This window comes from Triturus cristatus, chromosome 10, assembly GCF_964204655.1.
Source record: "Triturus cristatus chromosome 10, aTriCri1.1, whole genome shotgun sequence".
NCBI classification, from domain to species: domain Eukaryota; kingdom Metazoa; phylum Chordata; class Amphibia; order Caudata; family Salamandridae; genus Triturus; species Triturus cristatus.
Window position 1 is genome coordinate 782,078,298 of NC_140593.1, and position 22,494 is coordinate 782,100,791.

The 22,494-nt window shown below is 47.0% G+C and overlaps 1 protein-coding gene across 2 annotated transcripts in view; it reads right to left on the reverse strand.

Annotated features, from left to right (window-relative positions):
* Positions 1-22,494, reverse strand: part of USP7 (ubiquitin specific peptidase 7) — a 1,511,465-nt gene that overhangs the window by 730,838 nt on the left and 758,133 nt on the right. For both annotated transcript variants that reach the window (XM_085628311.1, XM_085628312.1), the window contains exon 15: positions 13,657-13,787. In XM_085628311.1, coding sequence (XP_085484437.1) covers positions 13,657-13,787 — 131 coding nt within the window. The remainder of the gene's footprint in view (positions 1-13,656; positions 13,788-22,494) is intronic.

Sequence of the window (22,494 nt, forward strand, 5' to 3'; positions counted from 1 at the left end):
CATATTCCGTTGGAGGCATATGAGCTGCAGATTACACACTTATGCATAGACTATATAGCAGTTCCCAACCCTAGCGGCGACCACCTGTATCTGTTGCAGTGGTTTGAAAAAGTGTTTCTAGTACAGCCTGGCCCACACTAGCTTGTTGCTTAGTTTGCACATCTACACAGTAATGTTTAGTGAAAGTGTGCGGTGATGACCATGTAGCTGCTTTGCAGATATCATCTAATGGAATGTTCCCTAGAAGAGCCATAGAAGCCCCTATCTTTCGTGTAGAGTGGGCTTTAGGGGGGAACAGAGCGTGCGTTTTGCCTTGTGGTAGCAAATCTGTATGCATTTTACAATCCACCTAGCTATCCCTGATTTAGAGATGGGGTTGCCTTTATGTGGTGGAGAGAAAGAGACAGTTGTATTGTCTTTCTGAAAGGTTGTTTTCTCTGGATATAGTAAAGTAAGGCCCTTTTAACATCCCGTGTGTGTAGAGCCCTTTCTGCAACAGTTTGAGGTTGCGAGAGAAAAAACGGTAATTCCACCGATTGGTTTAGATGAAAGGGAGAAATGACTTTGGGTAGGAATTTTGGGTTGGTACGGAGGACAACCTTGTTCGGGTGCATTTGGAGAAAAGGTTCTTGTATAGTAAGTGCTTGTATCTCACTGACCCTTCTAAGGGAAGTGATGGCTAGAAGGAAAGCTGTTTTCCATGTGAGGAATTGCAGTTCGCATTTATGCAAAGGTTCGAAGGGCGGTCCCATTAGCCTTGTGAGAACTATATTTAAGTTCCACACAGGTGAGGGTGGTACTCTGAGGGGAATTATTCGTTTGAGGCCTTCCATGAAGGCTTTAATGGCACGCACTCTGAAAAGTGATAGGTGCTGTCTGTTCTGTAGGAAAGCGGCAATTGCTGCGAAGTGTAGCCGAATGGATGTATATGCTAGGTTACACCTTTGTAAATGGCGAAAGTAGCATATGATGTGCTGTATAGATACGTCTAGAGGGTTGATTGTGTTATTGCAATAAACAACATATCTTTTCCACTTGGCAGCGCAGCAGGCTCCAGTAGTAGGGCGTCTAGCTTCTCTGATGACGTTCATACAGTCAGGGGGAAGGTTAAGGTATCCGAATTCTAGGATCTCAGGAGCCAGATCGCAAGGTTGAGCTGAGCTGGGTCCGGGTGTCTGATCTCTCCATGGTTCTGGGTTAGGAGGCATGGTGAGAGGTGTAACTTGTGGTGTGGCACTACCGAGAGTTCCAGCAGCGTGGTGACCACGGTTGTCTGGCCCATGTTGGAGCTACTAGAATCAGTGTGAGGGAGTGCTGTTGTAGCTTTCGCACCACTAATGGAATTAGTGGGGGAGGTGGAAAGGCGTACGCAAATTTGCCTGACCAGTTCATCCATATCGCATTGCCATTGGACAGCGGGTGTGGGTATCTGGCGGCGAAGCTTGGGCATTTATTGTTTGTGGGTGGCGAAGAGGTCTATTTGTGGATGCCCCCATATCTGAAAGAACGGCTGAAGAACCTGCGGGTGAAGGTCCCACTCGTGGATCTGCTGCGTCTGTCTGCTGAGCAGATCTGCCATGGTGTTTTGGACTCTTGGGACATGTTGGGCTAGGAGAAAGATTTTGTGTGGAATTGCCCATCTCCATATGCTCTGTGCTAGTTGAGAGAGCTGTGGAGAGTGTGTGCCGCCTTGTTTTTTAATGTAGTACATCGCCGTCATGTTGTCTGTGCGAATAAGGACTGCCTTGCCTAAAATCTGTGTCTGAAAGGATTTCAGGGATAGAAAGATTGCCAGTAACGCCAGATGGTTGATGTGGAGTAACTTTTGTTGCGGCGTCCATGTGCCCTGCACTGTGAGGTGTAGTAGATTAGCTCCCCAGCCAGAGAGCGATGTGTCTGTTAGGATTATTTGTGGAACCGGGTCCAGGAACGGTCGACCTCTGGAAAGATTTGTGGTGTTCCACCACTGCAGAGAGCGATGGGTGCAACCGCCTACCAACACCAGATCTGTCAGTTGCCCCTGGGCCTGGTTCCATTGGCGCGCTAAGCATTCTTGGAGTGGACGCATCTGGAGTCTTGCATGAGGCACTATGAAAATGCAAGAGGCCATCATCCCTATTAGTTGAATAAACACTCTTGGGAGAGAGTGTTGAGGTATGAATCTTTGACGCAAAGCCTGAATGCTTGCAATACTGGCAGGATTGGGGTAGGCTATGGCTTTTGAGGTGTCTATGGTGGCACCGAGGTATTGCTTTGTGTGGGATGGTATTAGCTGGGACTTTTGGTGGTTCACCGTGAAACCTAGCTGGTGAAGTAGTTGGATGGTAGTGGCGGTGTGATGTACACATTGGTTGTAGGACATGGCTTTTATTAACCAGTCGTCCAAATATGGGAAGACGTGAATGTGCTGTCTTCTGAGGTGTGCCGCCACTACCGCTAGGCACTTGGTGAATACACTTGGCGCTGTTGTGACCCCGAATGGGAGCACCTTGAACTGGTAGTGTTGCCCGTCCACTACAAATCTGAGGTACTTTCTGTGAGCATGGTGTATAGGAATGTGAAAGTATGCGTCTTTCAAGTCCAGTGTGGTGAGAAAGTCGTTCTGGGAGAGGAAAGGAAGTACCTGCTTAAGTGTTACCATGTGAAAATGGTCCGAATGTATGTGTGTTTAGAGGCCGGAGATCTAAAATAGGTCGTAGAGTCTCGTCTCTTTTTGGTATCAGAAAATATAGGGAGTAGACCCCTAAATTTTGTTGACTGGCGGGGACTTGTTCTATCGCATGTTTTTGTAGGAGGGAGATTACCTCCTGTTTTAGTAACGTGGAATGTTCTTGTGACATTGTGCGTTGCCTGGGTGGAATGTTTGGGGGGGTATAAGTCAATTCTAGGCAGTACCCTGAACGAATAATTTGGGTCACCCATCTGTCTGAGGGGATGGTCTCCCAGACGTGAAGGAAATTTTGTAGCCTGCCCCTGACCGGAGTGGGATGGTCTGGAGGGAGCAGGGGGAAGTCATTGGGTAGGCGGTGTGGCAGAGCGGGCGGTATTTGTTTTGCCTCTGCCTTTATTGTTATTGCCTCTATAGCCGCCTCTTTGATAACCCCTTGTGAAGGTGGATTGAGCAGGGGATTTGTAGGAAGTGGACGCTGTTATATTCTCCAAGCTGATTAAGGTGTTGCTTACATGTACATTGAATGTGTTGCATTGGAATACTGGCCGCTCCCTAGCAACCAGTCTTCTCTGGGTCTGAGTGGAATGTAGAGGGCGAGAGGGACTGAGACAGAGAAGGTAGTTGCAGAGGAAGGTGGCTGGTGTTCCCAGGGGTCGTTCCCGATATCTAAATATATCATCCTAAATCTACAGATGTGTCCCGTGTCTTCAAAACTGGCGACGAGGATGGGATGCCCATTTTAAAGTAAAGGACACCAACGGATGAAGCTTCAATTTAACTATTATTGCTGAGGAACTTACTCGTGAGTGACCCCTGGTCTATCTTTTTGATAGACATATGCTGACACAGATGTCATGGTGTCCATCTAGCCAATCTACTATCTGCTGTTCCCACTGGTGACGCTTTGTGGGTGTAATAGGTTATGCTCTGTTTCTCTACTCGACGTGTGCAGGCAGTTAGGATTAAATCTGCGGTTTGGTGCTGGTGAACTGATGCTGTGACCATGCGGTAACTCTAAAGGATTTTTTTTTTACAGTCTGAAATACAGCGCGACCAAATCGGAGTGCCTAATTTGTTTCTAAACAAAGATTTCAGTTTAGAAACGGAAAGCCCGTGTGCCTACCTGTTCTGCCGCTCATATTCAAACATCGCCATCTACGAGTTCTCTTCATTCCAGAGGAAGCGAACAGGCTGTATGACGCATGACTACAGAGCTGCGCAAGACGTTCGAGGCTCTACGCTCACGTGATACGTGCCGCCATATTAGAAGTATTGAGTGAGGAATAAATCAGTTCAACATCGGTGACACGCACACCACTGCAACCCGGAAGTGTGCCACCAGTGGATTAAAGTGGGCGGTCTAGGTGTTGTTTTGATCCCTGTTACACGCGCACCAGGAAATGTCACATTGAAGCTGTTTGCGTTTTTTTTGTTGTGTATTTCAACTTTCTTCGTTGACACGCTCACCGCTACCAGTGTGTCACAGCGTTTGATGCCACAGAATTATTGCTTAAGCACACATCGAGTCACCATTGGCCAGCATTCTGATTAAAGCATCTCAAGAAAGCCACATTTCGGGTAGGATTTCAGTATGCATCAAGTACAGCGTTTTTATGTGCGACTCAATAGTGATTTCAACATCACAACTGACATTTTAATTTTTTTTCCATCTAAGTATATCATACCCTATCCTGACACAGACCGCAATGTCAACGCAAGTGATCCCAGCACCACCATTTTTTCTGCAAAATCCAGGCCAACCATGTATGATGTAGGAACATTGGAAGGAGACTTTTGAGACATATTTAGAAGCTATAGGTGGTGATGTATATGTCTCAAAAAGGAAGTTAGCAATTTTGAAACAATTTTTAGGGTTAGAAGGCAGAAATGTGTTAAAAACATTACCTATGGTAGAAGCTAGCAATATTGCAGTGAACACAGAGGAAGAAGCTGAGGATAGTAATATTGATGTATATGATATTGCGCTTAAAGCTTTGGAAGAGAATTTCGGGAAAAAAGTGAGTGTGGTGGTAGAAAGGCACAAATTTTTCTCACGTGCACAATTATCAGAGGAAACCATTGAGCAGTTTGTCGCTAATTTAAGAATGTTAGCTGTCACTTGTAAGTTTAACGACATGAGGGATGACCTGATTAGGGATCAATTAATTAACAGAATGTCGAATCTCAAGATTCAAGAAAAATTGTTAAACTTAAAAGATCCTTCTTTAGACAAAACATTATCTGTTGCTAAAAGAATGGAAAATACATCTAGATACGTTAAAGAACTTAACTCGTTATCTAAAAAAGTTGTACAAGACGAAACCGTTCATAGCTTAAAAGGAGGTGTTAAAAAAACGATGGAAAAACGGTTCCTGAGAAAAAGCATGATGTGGTAAGAACCAAGCCCAAATTTTGTTTCAGGTGTGGCAGTTCTAAGCACACGGCTGATGCCAATCATTGTCCAGCTGCTAAAAGCAGATGTTACAAATGTAGAAGATTTGGGCATTTTGCTAGATGGTGCAAAAGCTCTGTACCTTCTGTAGTCTCTAAGTCCGTTAACATGGTAAATGAATCAGATATTTCTGAGAAGGAAGAATTTTCATTAGACAGTGATGAAGACAATGTAGAGGTGATGGTTATAGAATCCAATCAAGTTCTCAAGTGTGAAGCTAGAAAGAACGTTAGTTATTGTCCCCCAAAATGTACGATTAGAATCAAAGGCAAAGATGTGCTAGTCTGGGCTGATTCGTGCTCCCCATTCACCATCGTAGATAAAGCTGTATGGGAAAACTTGGGGGGAAAATTGGAGGATTTACAACCCACTGATGTTATCCCGGAGGGATATTGTGGGGAAAAGTTACCTGTGGTGGGTTACGTAGAAACAGAAATGTGTTTTCTTAATAGGAAGACTACAGCTAAATTGTATGTGGTACACAAAGGTAGATCACTTTTAGGCTGGAGAGAACAAAAGGCTCTTGACATAATATTAAATCCTAATCATCCACAACAGGTACTATTAACATCCACAGGGAACACTACTGACTGGGTCACTAAGTTTCCTGAATTATTCAGTAAAAAACTAGGATGTTTAAGAAAATTTAAACATCGGATAATTTTAAAAACCGATGCCATTCCCAAGGTGCACAAAGTTAGGAACGTTCCGTTTATATTAAGAGACAAACTTAAGGACGAATTACAAAGACTTTGCAAGGAGGGAGTAATTGAGCCCATTGAGGCATCCGAATAGTTAAGTCCAATAGTTTTGGTCAGGAAACCTAACGGAAATATCAGAATGTGTATTGACTTGAGAGACTTGAACAAAAACATTTGGATAGATCGACACCCTCTTCCTCGAATCAATGAAATGTTAACGAGAGTTAAGGGAGGCACACATTTCAGCACGTTGGATCTATCCAACGCATACCACCAAGTATTATTACATGAAGATTCGAGACATGTCACATCATTTATTACACCAGAGGGTGCTTTTCATTTCATTCGCATGCCATTTGGTCTGGCATCGGCTTCGGCCGTATTTCAAAGGGGGATGCAGTCTATATTAGCAGGGCTGCAGAATGTTTTAGTGTTCCAAGATGATGTCTTAGTTTGGGGGTGTGATAAGATCAGTCATGACAAAATTTTAGAACAAGTTCTCAAGAAACTCTTGGAGGCTGGGCTTACCATTGCTCTAGAAAAATGCAAATTTCGTTTAAGTGAGGTTGAGTACTTAGGCCACACTTTGACATGCAATGGAGTTAAACCTAAACGAAGCTTAGTTGAAGCTATAGAGAAAGCACCTGCTCCCAGTGACAAAGACCAACTTGGGTCATTCCTTGGACTCGCTGAATACTACTCAAAATTTGTACATCATTTTTTTGAAAAGGTACACGAATTAAGGAAATTAATGAAAAAGGATGGCAAATTTGAATGGTCCCAAGCATGTCAACAGAACTTTGATGATATTAAAAAAGATATCTCCAAGGCGGTCATCTTGAAACCTTTTGATCCAGAAGATCAAACCATCATTTCCACTGATGCCAGCAATCAGGGTTTAGGTGCGGTACTGAGTCAGATACATAATGGCAGTGAAAGAGTTATGGCTTTTGCTTCCCGCACCTTAAAAGGTGCAGAGCACACATATTCGACCATTGAAAAGGAGGCTTTAGCATGCTGGTGGGGAATACAATACTTTCAAATTTTTGTGTGGGGAACTAGATTTAAATTACACACAGACCACAAACCTTTGGTGGATCTTTTTTCCACCAGAGGGGCGGGTAAAGCTACATCCAGAATAGCAAAGTGGTTATATCGTCTTCAGGAATACACTTTTGATATCAAGTATATTCCTGGTGCAAAAAACATAAATGCCGATTGTGTATCTAGACTACCCTTAGATAATGTACAAGACGAAGAGGATGATGAATGGATGGTGGCAGAAGTAAAAGACGTTTGTAGTGCCATTAGTGAAGAGGACTGGAGGGAGGCTCTTGATAAAGATGTTGTATTAACCAAAGTCAAGAGTGTTTTAAATCGTGAACAGGGTTGGAGACTGCATACAGATTTGGAGTCTTTCAAATTAATTTGGTCAGAATTAAACGTGGTAAATGAGTTAATGTGGAGAGGTAATAGACTGGTAGTACCCGTGTCATTAAGAGGAAAATTATTAAACATCATGCACGAAGGTCACAGTGGGATGTCCGCCATGAAAAGGAGAGTGAGGGAGGATTTTTGGTGGCCTGGAATGGACATACAAATTGAGCGATGTGTCCGTGATTGCATAACCTGTGCATGCAGTGACAAGACCCATTCATCCCAGGAAACCACTAGTGTGTCATCAGCCATACCTAAAGGTCCTTGGGTTAAATTGGCAATTCATATATGTGGACCTTTTGATGTTTTAAATGTGACTGACAAATTTGCCATAGTAATGGTTGATGATTTTTCGAAGTGGCCAGAAGTAGCTTTTGTGAAAGAAGTTAAGTCCAGTAATGTCATTTCATTTTGTGAGGACATATTGAGAAGGGAGGGTTGCCCTGCTGAGATAGTCACAGATAATGGTCAACAATTTGTCTCAGAGGAACTCGAGAAATTTCTTGTCAGGTGGGGCATCAAACACACTAAAACACCTGTGCATCACCCCAGGGGGAATGGGCTTGTGGAACGCTTTAACAGAGTATTGGTGGAATGTATACAACTAGCGTGCATGAGTGGCGAGTGTTGGAAGCGACAGGTAAAAGATATGTTATGGTCGTATCGCACTACCCCTCATTCAGTAACCAAGGAGACACCTTTTTCGTTACTCAAGGGCAGGGTACCATGTTCTGTAGCTGTTCCAGCCTGGATGAATAAAGCTGGGAAACATGAAGCTGACATAAAAAAGGTACAACACAGAGTAGAAGAATACCAAAAAGCATATTGTCATAGGCACAAAAAAAACATCATAAAGCACAAACGTTTATTCAAGCAGGGAATGTTTGTAAGAGTATGGGTGGGTGACAGGGTTGTTCAAAGTGGTCTGTTCCCAAAAAGGTGGTACTAGTAAAAGGAAACAGTTTGAAGTTCGCAGACGGCAATTGGTGGAACACCAGAAAAGTATCGCCATGTTCTGATGTTGAAGTTGTTGCATCATCTAATGGTCACCATGACACTGACACAAGTAAACTTGTTTGACTCAAGGGAGGTACCTACGAATAGAATTGGTTCTGGACGCATACGTGTAATGCCAAGGAAATTTTATGATTATTTTTGTTCGTAATTTATATTGATGTTTTTGTTGAAATGTTCTTAAAAGGGGAGATGTGTTATATTCTCCAAGCTGATTAAGGTGTTGCTTACATGTACATTGAATGTGTTGCATTGGAATACTGGCCGCTCCCTAGCAACCAGTCTTCTCTGGGTCTGAGTGGAATGTAGAGGGCGAGAGGGACTGAGACAGAGAAGGCAGTTGCAGAGGAAGGTGGCTGGTGTTCCCAGGGGTCTTTCCTGATATCTAAATAAATCATCCTAAATCTACAGATGTGTCTCGTGTCTTCAAAAGACGCGCTATCTGAGGAGTAGCCTCTGGCCGTGCCCCGAAAGGAAGAGCGGCGAAATGAGCGCCTAGGAGGGTGTGACTGCAGGGCTCCCATAGATTTCGCCGTATCTGTGTCCTTCATCTTCTCGAGGGCCTCATCTACCTTTGGGCCGAATAAATGTTCTTGAACAAATGGGCGATTTAATATGGAGGTCTGTACCTCAGGTTTAAAGCCTGAAACTCTCAGCCAAGCATGGCAACGGAGGAGGACGCTAGTGTTAATGGCCCTGGAGGCTGTGTCTGCTGCGTCTAAGGCACAGCGTATAGAGGTGTTAGTTATGGTCTTACCCTCTTGAATTAATTCATTGGCCCTATTTTTGTGGGAGATGGTGCATGATGGTTTCTAGTTCATTATACTGCGCTCTGTCGTATCTGGCCAATAGCGCTTGAGTGTTGGCGATACGGCATATATTGGCTGCCTGTGACGCAGTGCGCTTTCCTGACGAGTCCAGTAGCTTTGACTCCTTGTCAGGTGGTGGTGCTTCGCCTGACGCCTGGGAGTTTGACCTCTTCCGCGCAATGCAGACCACTAGGGAATCTAGTGGTGCTGGCCCTTTGATATAGGCAGGATCTGTGGGGGCAGCTTTATACTTTCTCTATGCGTGGGTTAATGACCCTAGCCCTGACTGGGTCTTTAAAAACCTCTGGCGAATGTTTTATTACCCCCTTGAGCATAGGTAGTATGGAAGTCGACCTATGTGCGGTATCAAAGGTGTCGAGGAGGAAATCTTCCTCTACCGGGTCAGTGTGTAGCTCTACCCCGTGATAATGTGCCGCCCTATAAAGAAGGTGGTGAAAACCTAATGAGTCTTCTGGTGGAGATGGCCTGGATGGATAAAGGTCATCTTGTGGGACATCTGGAATGTCTGGCTTATTATAATTGTCCCATGGGTCTGGGGATCCTGTAGGGGTGGTGTCTTGTGGCACATCCCCTGGATCATAGTATGGGTCCCCTGATCATCATTGTCTGGAGACGGGGTCGGAGAGCGATGAGGCAGGGGTGGAGAAGGCGGAGGGGGTGGAGAAGGCGGAGGGGGTGGAGAAGGCGGAGGGGGTGGAGAAGGCGGAGGGGGTGGAGAAGGCACTCTGAAAGGGGAGGTAGCACAGTCTTTTCTCTTCGGAGGTGGAGGCGGAGCTGGTTTGTCCAAATGTCTCTTTTTAGAAGAGAGTGCCAAATATCCCGTTTTTGGAGCCTTGGTAAGTGTCTTTTGCAAGGGATCCGGTGTAAACAGTTCCTGAGATAATGTTTGTTCCGTCGGCGCCGAAGGTTTCGGGGCCGATGACTTTTTAGGCTTGTCCGTGCCGTGCTTTATTGGAACCTCCAATTTGTTGGTCGGCGCCGAGGTAGGCTTCGGCGCGGGAGTGTCGGTGCCGAGGGCCTTATGATGTTTAGTCGGTACCGAAAGGCTGGTTTCGACACCGAGGACTTTGGTGCGGAGCTCGGTGTCGAGGTAGAGGCCGGTCTCTTTTTCGGTGCCGAAGTGTGCTTATCGGCAGCGCTGGCAGGCTGGCTCGAGCCCAAGCCGCCGGAAGTCTTATTAGGCTTCTTCACCGGGCCCGAAGGTGGGGTGTTTGAAGCAGTGTCTTTGGTCTTGCATAGGCCCAGAGGCGAAGGCGTGACCGAAGCCTTTTTGGGTGTCGGCGCGGGTGTGGGAGGGGGTATAGTACTCACGACCCTCTGTGCCGGGTTGATGTCCTCCACATCAGAGTCGTCGGCTTCGGAAGCACTGACTAGGTCCTCTTCGTTGTGCTGCTGTCCCGGAGCTTCGACGTCGTCCCCGAAGATGTCGACTGGAACGGAGGTCGAGGAGTGCGCCATGTTTTGTCTGGCCCTTCGATCTCGAATAGTCTTTTTCGATCTAAAAGACTTGCAGGCGGGACAGTCTTGAGCCTCGTGTTCAGGGGAGAGGCAGAGGTTGCACACCTCATGAAGATCGGTGAGGGGGTATTCGGACCCACATAGAGGGCACTTCTTGAATGGAGTTCTTTCCATCAGCCGGGACCGGAGCTTGGATAGGCCCGAAGGCCGCCGTCGACTGGAATCGAAGATGAGTCAAGGAAAAGGTGATTGAGAAGATCTGGATCTGAACAATACCGCGATGAGCGAGGATTCCGCTTCGATCGTCGAACTGGAAATGTTCGGAACCGGAGCGCGAAGTATTACATCCGAGCCAGATGGCGGGAAAAAACAATCAGAGGATGGAGCCGAAGCCCATGCGCAATACGAACCAAGGGAGGAGTCACCGACCTCGTGACATCCAAAGACTTTCCAAGAGGAAAAACAAACTGCAAACATCCGGGCCCAACACCAGATGGCGATCTGTTTAAAGGTAAGTACTCGACTGGCAGAGTTGAGGTTCTGGGCATAGACCCAGGGGTCCCCCAGGGTCAGGTAGGTACAGTTGGTTCACCCTCAGCGACTCTAGGGCGGCCGGGTGCAGAGTGAGTTAGGCCCAATGTTATCCTATGAGGGATAGGGGGGCCTTGGTTGGTGGCTGCTGACTGGCAAGCCACGCAGCTGTGGGAGCTGGGCTCCTGGTCACTTACTCAGAGCAAGTGGGTAAGTAGGTAGGTGTAGAGGTTTCACTGCCAGGGCCACTCGGGCGGCTGGGTGCAGGGTGCTTTTGAGCCTTCGGGCGCTCACTTGATTTCAATGGGAAATCTCCGGTTTGGAAAAAGACTGCAAGCTAGGGGACGAGGATTCTTCAGGTGCCACCACCACTTCGAGAGGTAAGTTGGGTAGTTGGAGGATAGGTAGGTACCCCTGGATTGGGCACAGGGAGTCGTGGGGCACCGCGTGCAGGGGTGCCTTTTGGTGTCGGGAAATCTTACCCTCTGTTGATCGCGGTTGGGGGGGCACCTTGTTCTGAGGCTGCAGGCTCCTGCAGGAGTGTCTAGGGAGGTCCTTGGGTGCCGACTCTGGGTCACAGTCGCCGTGGGGTCGTCCTCGTGGTCTTTGTCCATTCCGGCACTGGCCAGGCTTGGCTGGTGCAGAGTGTGCTGGTATCGCGGTTCCGGGCTGCTGCCAGGGATTAGAGGTAGGTTTTGAGTAGAGCCGCTACTCATGGGAGTCCCAGGGGCTTAGAGCCAAAAGTTAGCCAGGTCCTCCGGGGTTTGTGAGGTTGCTGGCCACAAGAGATGCCGGGTTGGAGCAGGATGGAGGGTCGACAGGCCGGTAGGGCTGGGGACAAAGGAGTTGGTGTCTTCCTCTTTTTTGCAGCTGCAGGGCAGGTCTTCTTTCTACTTGCTCTTTGTAGTTTTGAATCTGGGGAAGGAAGGTTCAGGGTGCCCCTAAATACTAGATTATGGGGCGTTACAGGTAGGTGAAGGGCAGGGGCCAATGGGTCCCTGTCCTGCGGTGGGTACACCCCCTATCCTGCCTCTCTCCTGTGGGAGGGGGGCAGGAGCCTAGTTCTGATTGGGCAGGGCTTCCCATCTTCAAGATGGCGAGAGCCCGGAGATGAGCTTCACCTCGCCTCCCCCACCTGAGGGGTGGGGTTGGCAGGCTGGCACATCCCCGGTCCTTATTTGGGGTTTCCGGCCAAGCTTCCCGCCAGAGTGGGGGGTTGCAGGGGCCTGGGGAAGCTCACAGTGGCGGCATGCCTTTGAAGCTTCCCCCGCCCATCCTGGGGGAAGAGATTTAGCACCTCGCCCAGGATGTGCATTGTTGCAGACCCAGGAGAGCAGGGGCTCTCCTACCCAAGGGTCCAGCCACATGTCTGCTGTGTGTCTGCCTAGGCAGCCTCAGAACAGACGTGGATTGTAGGTTTAGGTTTCAGGGGGCCTCTCTAAGATGCCCTCTGTGGTGCTTGGTACATTAAATCACACACTGGCCTCAGTATGGATTTAATGTGCTGAGCAGTTTGATACCAAACTTCAGTCTTCAGTGCTGCCATTCTGGTGCTGTGGAGTTTGTGTTTGACAAGCTCCCAGCACCATATACTCTTAGCTGGCAGCACTGCACCTTCAGGACCCAGGAATGGATCTGGGTACTGTAGGGGCACAGGGCTCCTGCCTCTGTGCCCACACCACTGGCATAGGGCACCCAGATAGAGGGTTGGCTGATGTATGGCAAGGCAGTGTAGGTTGTGGGCATGGCACACAGGGATGTGTGCCATGTCGACTCTGTTTTGTCTTGTATCCAGACACTCAGCCTGCGAGTGTGCGAGTGTGCGAGTGCGCGAGTGCGCGTGCGCGTGCGTGGGTACAGGGGCTCTAAGGGTGTCGCAATGAGTGCTGAAGCCCTTAGAGGCCTTCCCTGGTCACAAGGCCCTGGGTACCTAGGTTACCATTTACAAGGGGCAGACATGTGTCCAGGGTTTGCCAATGTGGGTTTTGTCTGTTAGGCCGTTTTTAGGGAAGGAACACAGGCCCTGGGCACCTGATTGGCAGGAGCCCAGGGCACAACAAGGAAAAGTGCATCAGCTATTAGGCAAAAAATGGGGGGGGGGGGGGGGGGGGGGGGGTTACTGCAACAGAAACCCACTTGCTTACAGTTAGCTCATGTCAATTGGTTGCAATCCAATCCAACATGCACAATTTGAAGTAATGGTACTGGCACTGTGGTCTAGTTCGCAGAATTTAGTGCACTCATCACAAAACAAGCCGCACCAGTCCAAATCCATACAAAAAGGGTCATTTCCTAACACTATTGTACAATAAAAAAAGATTGTTAACTCTAGGTCATCAGGTAAAAATAACAGGGAATTTAGATATGAAAAGCTGAAACGGACTCCTTTAAGAAGCTATATTATGAGCTACATTCTAGAAATTTGCCATCATTCAATCACAAGCCAATATACAGGACTTTTACTATTCAGAAGAACAGCTTTCAGCACCGAATATGAAAAGGAATTAGCAAAAATAAAATTAGTGCTACCATTCATCTGACATTTTTAGATTAAACTCTGACCTGCACTTGCATGTAGAGATGAGCTTCTTGACGTTCTTTCCTCTTTTGAGCCTCTATTCTTTTTTCTTCCTGTAATCTTTCCACAAGTTGCTGTGGGATGTCATGATCTGTGACAGCTAGCAAAACTTCACCTACAAACGAATCGTTAGGTAAAATTTGTACCATGTTAATTATATAAACTATTTCTATATACAATATTAATGCTTTTAGGTCCAAAGGTGCATTTTAAGAACCTGCGAACTACTGACTTGCTATTCATATGCAGGATATGTTGCAATTCATGTATCAATTAAATAAAACTAAAAAATAGAATGTACAAAACTATCTACCAGCATGCATGCTTCTCCAACATCAATACTATATATTAACTCAGTAGGATTATTATCGCCCCCTAAACAAGCAAAGAATTTTCTCCTTGCCTACTCAATTCTCCAGTCCTGAACGTTTGAGATAAATTGGTCAGCATCCTGCTTCTGACCCGTTCAGTGTCTTTTTGGTGTTCACATGCTCAGAAGAAGAAAACATTTATTTTGATAAAGATCTTTTATTGATAAATAACTTGCAAATTCCTCACCTACGTAATACCCAAGGCACCCGACTGGATTCTTCTCCACAGCTTTTCTGTGCCAGTTAGGGGGTGGTGGCTTCAATTCAACACTAGAAAATGTAACTATGATGTCACTGTAGGACTGAAGTACAAACCTGATACACACATCCCCCCCCCCCCCCCCCCCCACCGGTAAGGTTCGCATCCATTTTTTTCTGTTCCTCTAAAGGCAAAAAGCCACAAATTGTAACAGAGGAACGTTTTTAATGTGGCCTTTCACCAACCCTTAGAATGAGGAAAGATGTGGGATAGGTGATAAGTCTGCAGCTAGGGCAACCACTGTAAAGATTGTTAAATTAGACAATTATTTTATTTCTTCTGATGAATATTTCTACCTGTAGATTTGATAGCATAATAAATTCAAAAGGCAAAACTTTTACCAGGTAGTGGGTCTTAAGGGATGGTCAGTCGAGGGGAACTCCTAAAGTGCAGAGCTTGAAAAATGGTTATCCCTTCTTGTAGGAAGCTGGCTCTGTATATACTATACCAAAGTGCGGTATAGTGCGCACCAGACTCCAGTGGATCCCAAAGGTAGGCAGAGGTCAAGTTAGATAGCACCTCACTCTCTATTTGAGGTAGTGTGGTCGAGCAGTAACAGTATGAGAGATCAGTGTTAAGCATTTGTTGACACCAGTCAGCAAATCAATTCACATACTCAGACTGAACTTCAGACCAATTGTTTTTGTATAAAAATATTCTTTTAGTCATTTTATTTTCTAGAACCAAGCAAGCCTGGCACAGGTAAGCAATACATACTTTATAGTAATGCAACTGAAATACAGTTTGAATGATAATTGTATAAGTAGTTTGATTTACAGTATGGATGCAGAGAAATTGCAATACTTAGTAAATGCAGTACATAGACCTGAATAGGCTTTTTAGTAAAATAGCAGGTAAGTAACGTTGGAGATTACTAAGCTTACAAAGAGTAGTAAACCTAGATACTACCCTGGGATATTTCCTGAAAACAAGTAACATCGTCTGTTAGATTATGCAATTTTGAAGAATTTCTTCAGTTTCTCAACTCCACACTTACAAACATTTCACAGAAAAACAGTCAATGTTATCCTATAGAGGTATCCGGTTCAGAACGCGTTCCTAGGAGTGCTTGGATCGCGTTAATAGCGTACTAACTTGAAGAATAAAAGACTTATGAGGCACATTCCAGCCTCTTTACACTTCTGCCTCACCTAATTAAATCTGCAACTCAACGGCTTGAATCATATCAGCAGAGGCCTGCTATGTATTAGGAATCACAAAGTCCTTTATCGGAAGATTTACTTGGGTTTTCCTATGACCAGCCGGGTTGGAATTATCACCGGCTTAAAAGTCTGAGTTATTGTTTTCTCGACAGCCCTGAAGTAGTCTAGGGTTACTACCCTAAAGACAAAACAAATGTTGGCTGGACCCTGTGTTTTTCTCATTGAATTAAAACAAGGAGAATATCTAACAAGACTTCACTTGTTTCATCTGTAGACAATTGAACTTTTATACAATATTATAGCATGAGAATAGGAATTGCTTTCACATGTTAATTATCTTGGTCCATTTCTAGAGGGTTTTAGGGGTTTGTCCCTCACCTTTTGCACCGCAAAGATTCTGAACCATTAACTGAACGACACTTGGCGTACGCCACTGAACTTCCTGTGTTTATTAAACTCCCATGTTTGCTGTAGTTTGATTTACAGTATGGATGCAGAGAAATGCAACACTTAGTAAATGCAGTTCATAGACTTCAATAGGCTTTTTAGTAAAATAGAAGGTAAGTGACTTTTGAGATTACTAGGCTTACAGAGAGTAGTATACCTAGATACTACTCTGGGACATTTCCTGAAAACAGGTAAGTGAAATCGTTTTTGTTAGATTATGCAATTTTAAAGAATTTCTTCAGTTTCTCATACTCCACACTTAAAAACTTTTCACAGAAATCAGTCAATGTTATCCTACGGAGGAAAATAGTGTTATCAGCTTTGAGATAAGTATTTGGTAGTGGAAGGTGAGGTTCTGGAGGTAGACTCAGCGGTCCCCTAGGGTCAAGGATGCACTCTAATTACACCCTCAGGGGCACTAGGGCGCGGAGGCCCAATGTAACTCAATGGGGGATAGGGGGGCTCCAGTTGGTGGCTGCTAACTAGCAGGCCATTTGGCTGTGGGAGCAAAGCTCCTGGACTTTAGCTCAGGGCAAATGGGGAAACAAAGAAGCACCAAAGGTGCACCCTCAGCGGCACTTGGACGTCCGGGTGCAGAGTACGTTTCGATGTCGGACGCCCGGTTTTCAATGGAGAGCCTGCGTTTGGAAAGACACTGCAGGCTTGGGGACGAAGGTCTTCTGGGTGCGACAACCACTTCAAGAGGTAAGTTGGGAGGTTAGAAGTTGGTTAGGCACCGTCGGTTTGGGCACACAAGGCCATACGCGGTTGGGTGCAGGGGTGCCTTTTGAGGTCGGATCTTTTTACCAGCTCCTGGTCACGGTTAAGGGGGCCTTCTGGATTTAGGCTGCAGGCATCAGCTGGAGGTTTTAGGCAGGTCAGGGGTCACCAGATCTCGGGTCAGGAATGCCGGGGTGACCCCCTTTGTGCTGTTTGCCCACTCGAGCACAGGCCGTGGACGGCGGGTGCAGAGCGGGACAGATCCGCGGTGTCCGGCCAAAGCCAGAGGTTGCAGATGAAAAATCTGGTGTTCACGGGAGACAAAATTTGTGCTTGAAGGCAGGCAGCTGCTCTGGGGTTTGAGGTTGCTGGCTGCAGGACACACCGGAATTTCATAGGAGCAGGTTCAGGGGGCAGGCCGGTAGGGCTGGGGACAAGTCTGTGGGCGTCTTCCTCTTGTTAGCTGCTGCACGGCTGTTTGGTCCTTGTTGCAGGTTCTTGTCTGAAGAAGAAAGGTTCAGGGGTGCCCCTAAATACTCGATTTAGGGACGTTACAGGTGGATGAAAGGCAGGGACCAATAGGTCCCTTACCTTGGGTGGGTACACCCCCTATTAGGACACCCTGTAGTGGAAGGGGGGGCATGAGTCTGTCCCTGGTTGGCTGAGTCCCCCCCATCTTCAAGATGGCGTGGACAGAGTTGTGCTTCATCTCGCCTCCCGCACCTGAGGGTTGGAGTTGGCAGAGGTGGGCACACCTCTCTTCCCCACTTGTTTTACCCGCCGGTTCTCCCACCCAAAGTGGGGGTCAAAACCAGTGGGGACCAGTTACTGAGAGCAGCAAGTTGCCTGGGGAAGCTCACAAAGGCGTAAAGCCTTTGAAGCTTCCCCTTCGTAAACCCTGCCCATCCTGGGGGAGGAGGCTTCGCACCTACTCCCAGGATGTGCATTGTTTGCGGCCACAGAGAGCAACACGCTCTCGACCCAGGGGTCCACAAACATGTCTGGAGGTGGCAGCTGAAAGCAGTCACTAAGCCTGGACACTAGTGGTACGTTAGTTTTCAGGGGGCATCTCTAAGATGCCCTCTGTGTGCATTTTTCATTAAATCCCACACTGGCGTGTGGGTTTAATGTGCTGAGAAGTCGGATACCAAAATTCTCAGTTTTCAGTGTAGCCATTGTGGTGCTGTGGTGTTCATAATGACAAGCACCCACCACCATATACTCTTAATGGCAGCACTGCACTTACAATGTCGAAGAATGGACTTGGACCTGTAGGGGTACAGAGCTCATGCACCTGTACCCTCACCACTGGTATAGGGCACCCAGCTAGAGGGGTGACTGATCTATACCAGGGAAGTGGGTTGTAGGCATGGCACACATCCGTGTGCCAAGCCGACACTTCACTTTGTTCTGCACCAAGACACGCAGCCTGCAAAGGCAGTGTGTGTGAGTGTCAGGGTATAGTACCTCTAAGGGTGGCTCAATAAGTGCTGCAGCCCTTAGAGGCCTTCACCGGTCACATTACCCTGGGTACTTGTGGTACCATTTACCAGGGGCTGATCTGTGGCCAGAGATACCAATTGGGTTTGGGCTTCAATGCAGTTTTAGGTAAAAAACAAACCCTGGGTAACTGATTAGCAGGAGCCCAGGGAACAGTCAAAGAACATCAACAAATCAGCAAAAAAGTGGGGGCAATCATGCAAAAAAGGGCTCTTTCTCACACTTACCTCCGAGCCACGTTTATCAACTGTGTGAACTTGAACCTGTGTCGCCACACAAAAGATTTTGTTCATGGAAGGAAAGCTGCTTTAGTCCTCAGCATCTTTAACTCACTTGCCACAGGAACTGTTCAGAAAGTGAACAATTCTCAACTGACAATTAAGGAGGGGCACAAATGTAGAACCAAACCATTAATTTACTTTCCTTCAGTAACACCGTATCTGGCAGTGACTATTAAGCTGCAGATTCCTTACCCTAGAACAGCCTAGGGAATGTTTAAAAGGCAAGTAATCTGCAGCTAGAAGTCTCGATCAGATACAGTGACATGTCTAGTCCCGTCAGGGCGCGAGCCAAAGTAGTCAATCCCTTTAAAAAAATATCAGATTTGAAAGGGGGTGGCTTGTAAGGAACTTTGGAGGAAAAAATATTAGAGACAAGGGTTCAATATATACCTTAACAGTGCCTAACAGCATTGCTGTGCCAGCCAGATCTTGGAACCGAGGACCTCAGGGGAGGGGAGCCATCAAGGGAATATGTTCCGCACACCAGGTGAGCAATATACTCCATAAAGATCTATAAACGTTGTCTGATGGAAGGAGCTCAGGTGCGCTTGTTCAATATCGCCACAAGAAAGTGAAGGCTCTTGCTGATCTGGTGCAATATCGTCCTGTAGGAGGCTGGCTTATTATATGGTGCACACTTAAGTGAAGCAACCTGCACTAAAACAGACAACCCTTATGTTCATTTTAGTGGTCTTAGATAACCTTTAAAAGCTCCTTAAGTGGCAAATGTGGAGAGCAACCTTCAGGCTTTGTCCAGAAGGAGTGTAAAGCAGCTTGGTTTACCAGTACTAATTATATAGTGTAGGTTAAGTGAAAAAGAACCACACAGTGTAGCTATAAAAGGATAATGTTACTTACCCTGTAAGCATCTGGTCTTGGTTTGTAGAGCTGTAGATTCACATGCTTTGCATACTCCTGCCATCTAGTATTGGGTCCGGATGTTTGCAAGTTATATTTCTTCGAAAAAAAACGTCCGTCACGAGGTAAGGTGACTCCTCCTTTCGGTGATAGTGCGCATGGGCATTGCCTCCATTGTGAGATTGTTTTCCAGCAGAGGGTGAGAATGAAGTTAAGTATAGAATAGAGATGTCCATGCATATTGTGAGAAAATGGATCTGTATATACTGTTCCCAAATAGGTACAGTGTGTACCGAGTCCACAGTCCCCAGAGGTTTGGCAGAGGTTAAAGTTAGATATAACCTTACTCTCTAAAGTGGTAGCTTGGTCGAGCAGTAAGGCAGTATCAGAGGACAGTGTAAAGCATTTGTTGTACACAGTCACTCAGCAAATGGTCTCACACTCAATAACTGAACTCTAGGCCAATGGTTTATATATAAAAAATATATGCTTGCTTTATTTTAGTACCAACAATAGGTATTAAAGAACAAGTTACTTACCTTCGGTAACGATGCATCTGTAAGAAACATTAGTTAGATTCCTCACCTTAGAATATCCCCAGGAGTCATGCTGGATCCGGAAAGATTTTTTGCCAGCAATACCCCCTTGCGCTTCCATCCTCGGCGTTGTACGCCGGAATGACGGAGTACTTAGACGCCGCCCTCGCGTGCGGACGTCAGTTCTTGTACAAAGCTTTCCACACCAGGAACGCAGAGCCATGCAAGAGACCGACACTGGTGCCAAAAAAGTCTAGGGGCCTCAAAAGGATAACCTTAACCCTAGATGCAAGTTAGCAGAACGGGGAGGATGGGTGGGTCGGTGAGGAATCTAACTAACTAATGTTTCTTTCAGATACATCGTTACCGAAGGTAAGTAACTTGTTCATCTGAAAGAAACACGTTAGTTAGATTCCTCACCTTAGAATAGATACCCAAGCAATACCAACCCCGGTGGTGGGTCTGTGAACCAAGATCACACCAGAAAGACCTGGAGAACAGAACGGCCAAAGAAGCAGTCTCTCCGGACTTAGCTGTCCAGGCAATAATGCTTGGCAAATGTGTGCAGCGAGGCCCACGTTGCTGCCTGACAGATGTCCTGCAAGGGGAATCCCCGACCCAAGGCTGTCGTCCCCGCGGTGGCCCGAGTGGAATGGTCCCTCAACCCAACAGAAGGTCCTTTTTAGCTAAGGAGTAACAAGCTTTGATGCACAAAACGACCCACCGAGAGATGGTTCGCTTGTGCAAAGCCCGCCCCTTCTTAGTGCGCACGTAGCCAACGAAGAGTTGGTTGTCCACCCGGAACGGTTTTGTGCGGTCCAGATAGTAGAGCGCACGTTTTGGGTCGAGACAGTGGATCCGCTCTTACTCTATCGAGGGATGCGGAGGCGGAAAGAAGGTGGGCAGCGTAACAGACTGCCCGATGTGAAAGGCAGTCACAACCTTAGGAAAGAAGGAAGGGCGAGTGCGGAGCACAACCTTGTCCGGATGAATAGAAAGGAAAGGAGGCTTATAAGAGGGCCTGGAGCTCACTCACCCTTCTAGCAGAGGTGATGGCTACCAGGAAAGCAGTCTTAAGCGTCATGAGACGAAGAGGACAATTATGAAGTGGCTCAAAAGGAGCGCACATCAGATAAGTCAAAACAAGGTTCAAATCCCACTGAGGAATTACGAAAGGGACAGGACGAAACATGTGAGTAATGCCCTTAAAGAACTGAGAAACAACAGGGGATTTGAAGAGGAAGGCAGAGATAGCAGAAAAATGACATTTAAGAGTGCCCAGAGCAGAGCCCTGCTGGGCCAAAGAAACAAGGAAGAGGAGAACCTCAGAAAGAGGGGCAGAAAGGGGATCCACAGCCTTCGCTGTGCACCATGCCACAAATTTGTTCCACCTACAGGCGTATACCGTTTTAGTGGGGGGACGCCTGGCTGCCAGTATCACATCGCAGACTTCAGGAGGCAAATCAAATGGCATCAACTGTCGCTGCTCAATCTCCACGCATGAAGGTGGAGACTGGACAGGTTCAGGTGGAGGATCGTCCCCTGCTGCTGCGACAGAAGGTCCTCCTGAAGAGGCAGTCGTATTGGGGGATCGATTGACAGACTGAGTAGCTCAGGATACCAGTACCTTCGTGCCCAATCCGGAGCCACCAAGATGACTTGGGCCCGGTCGCACCTGATCTTCTTGAGCACTCTGGGCAGAAGTGGTATAGGCGGAAAGGCGTACAACAGACCGCAACTCCACTCGCGACGAAAGGCGTCCCCGAGCGAGTGCCGCCTTGGAAACTCCAACGTGCAGAACTGCTGACATTGCGCTTTCTCTTCGGTGGCGAATAGATCTAACCAAGGCTCTCCCCACTGGTGCGGTACTGAGGGCAGGCGAGAGAACACGCAGGCAGACGCCGGTAGCCCTCCCGCTCCAGGAGCTATGTTCTAGCTGTGGTAGGATGAAAAAATACGGCGAGAAAATTACTTTGAATACCCGACGCGCTGATGGGGAGCCGAGATGTATTGGGAGTTTTTGCCGGATCTCCCGCGCTGCTTCTGGGCCGCATTGGAGCATAGGCGAGGTCGGGAGTTTGTGACACGCGGGCGTCTTTGCGGCGGTCTCTCTCGCGGGGTGAGCATGGTGGGCAGTGTCAGCACAGGGAGTGCGACTGCAGCATTCACGCTGGAGAAGGAAGCAGCGAGGGGAGAAGACGACGCCGCGGTCGCTGTTGGAGGAAAGCGGACGAATCCTGGATATTTCGGAATTGAAGGATCAGGAGTATCAGAACTGTGAGGTATTGGGGGCTCGGGGCTATATTAAACCGGGTAAGTCCTCTCTACCATACTGCCTGAGACAGGGTAGTCGGAGGGGGGGCTTGGGGAAAATAAGGGTATCAACGCTGTGAGAAGTTGGCCTGATATATGATGTCACTAGTTCTAGTGTACACCCTGTATCAGTCCAAACAACCCTTATGGTGATTGGTTGTAAAGTCAACCTTATAGACCAGCTATCCTAGTGGTAGCATGGACAAGAGCAGTCTTAGGCTAAACTCTGTATGGCATGTGAAGCCAGCTGTTATACCATCACAATCCCTTGAATACCAAATGAAAGGACACCACACCAGGTATATATAAAAGTAGAATGTATTTATTCTAACATATACCCTCAGCACTCTTTATGAGTTCAGAGGTCTAAGTAC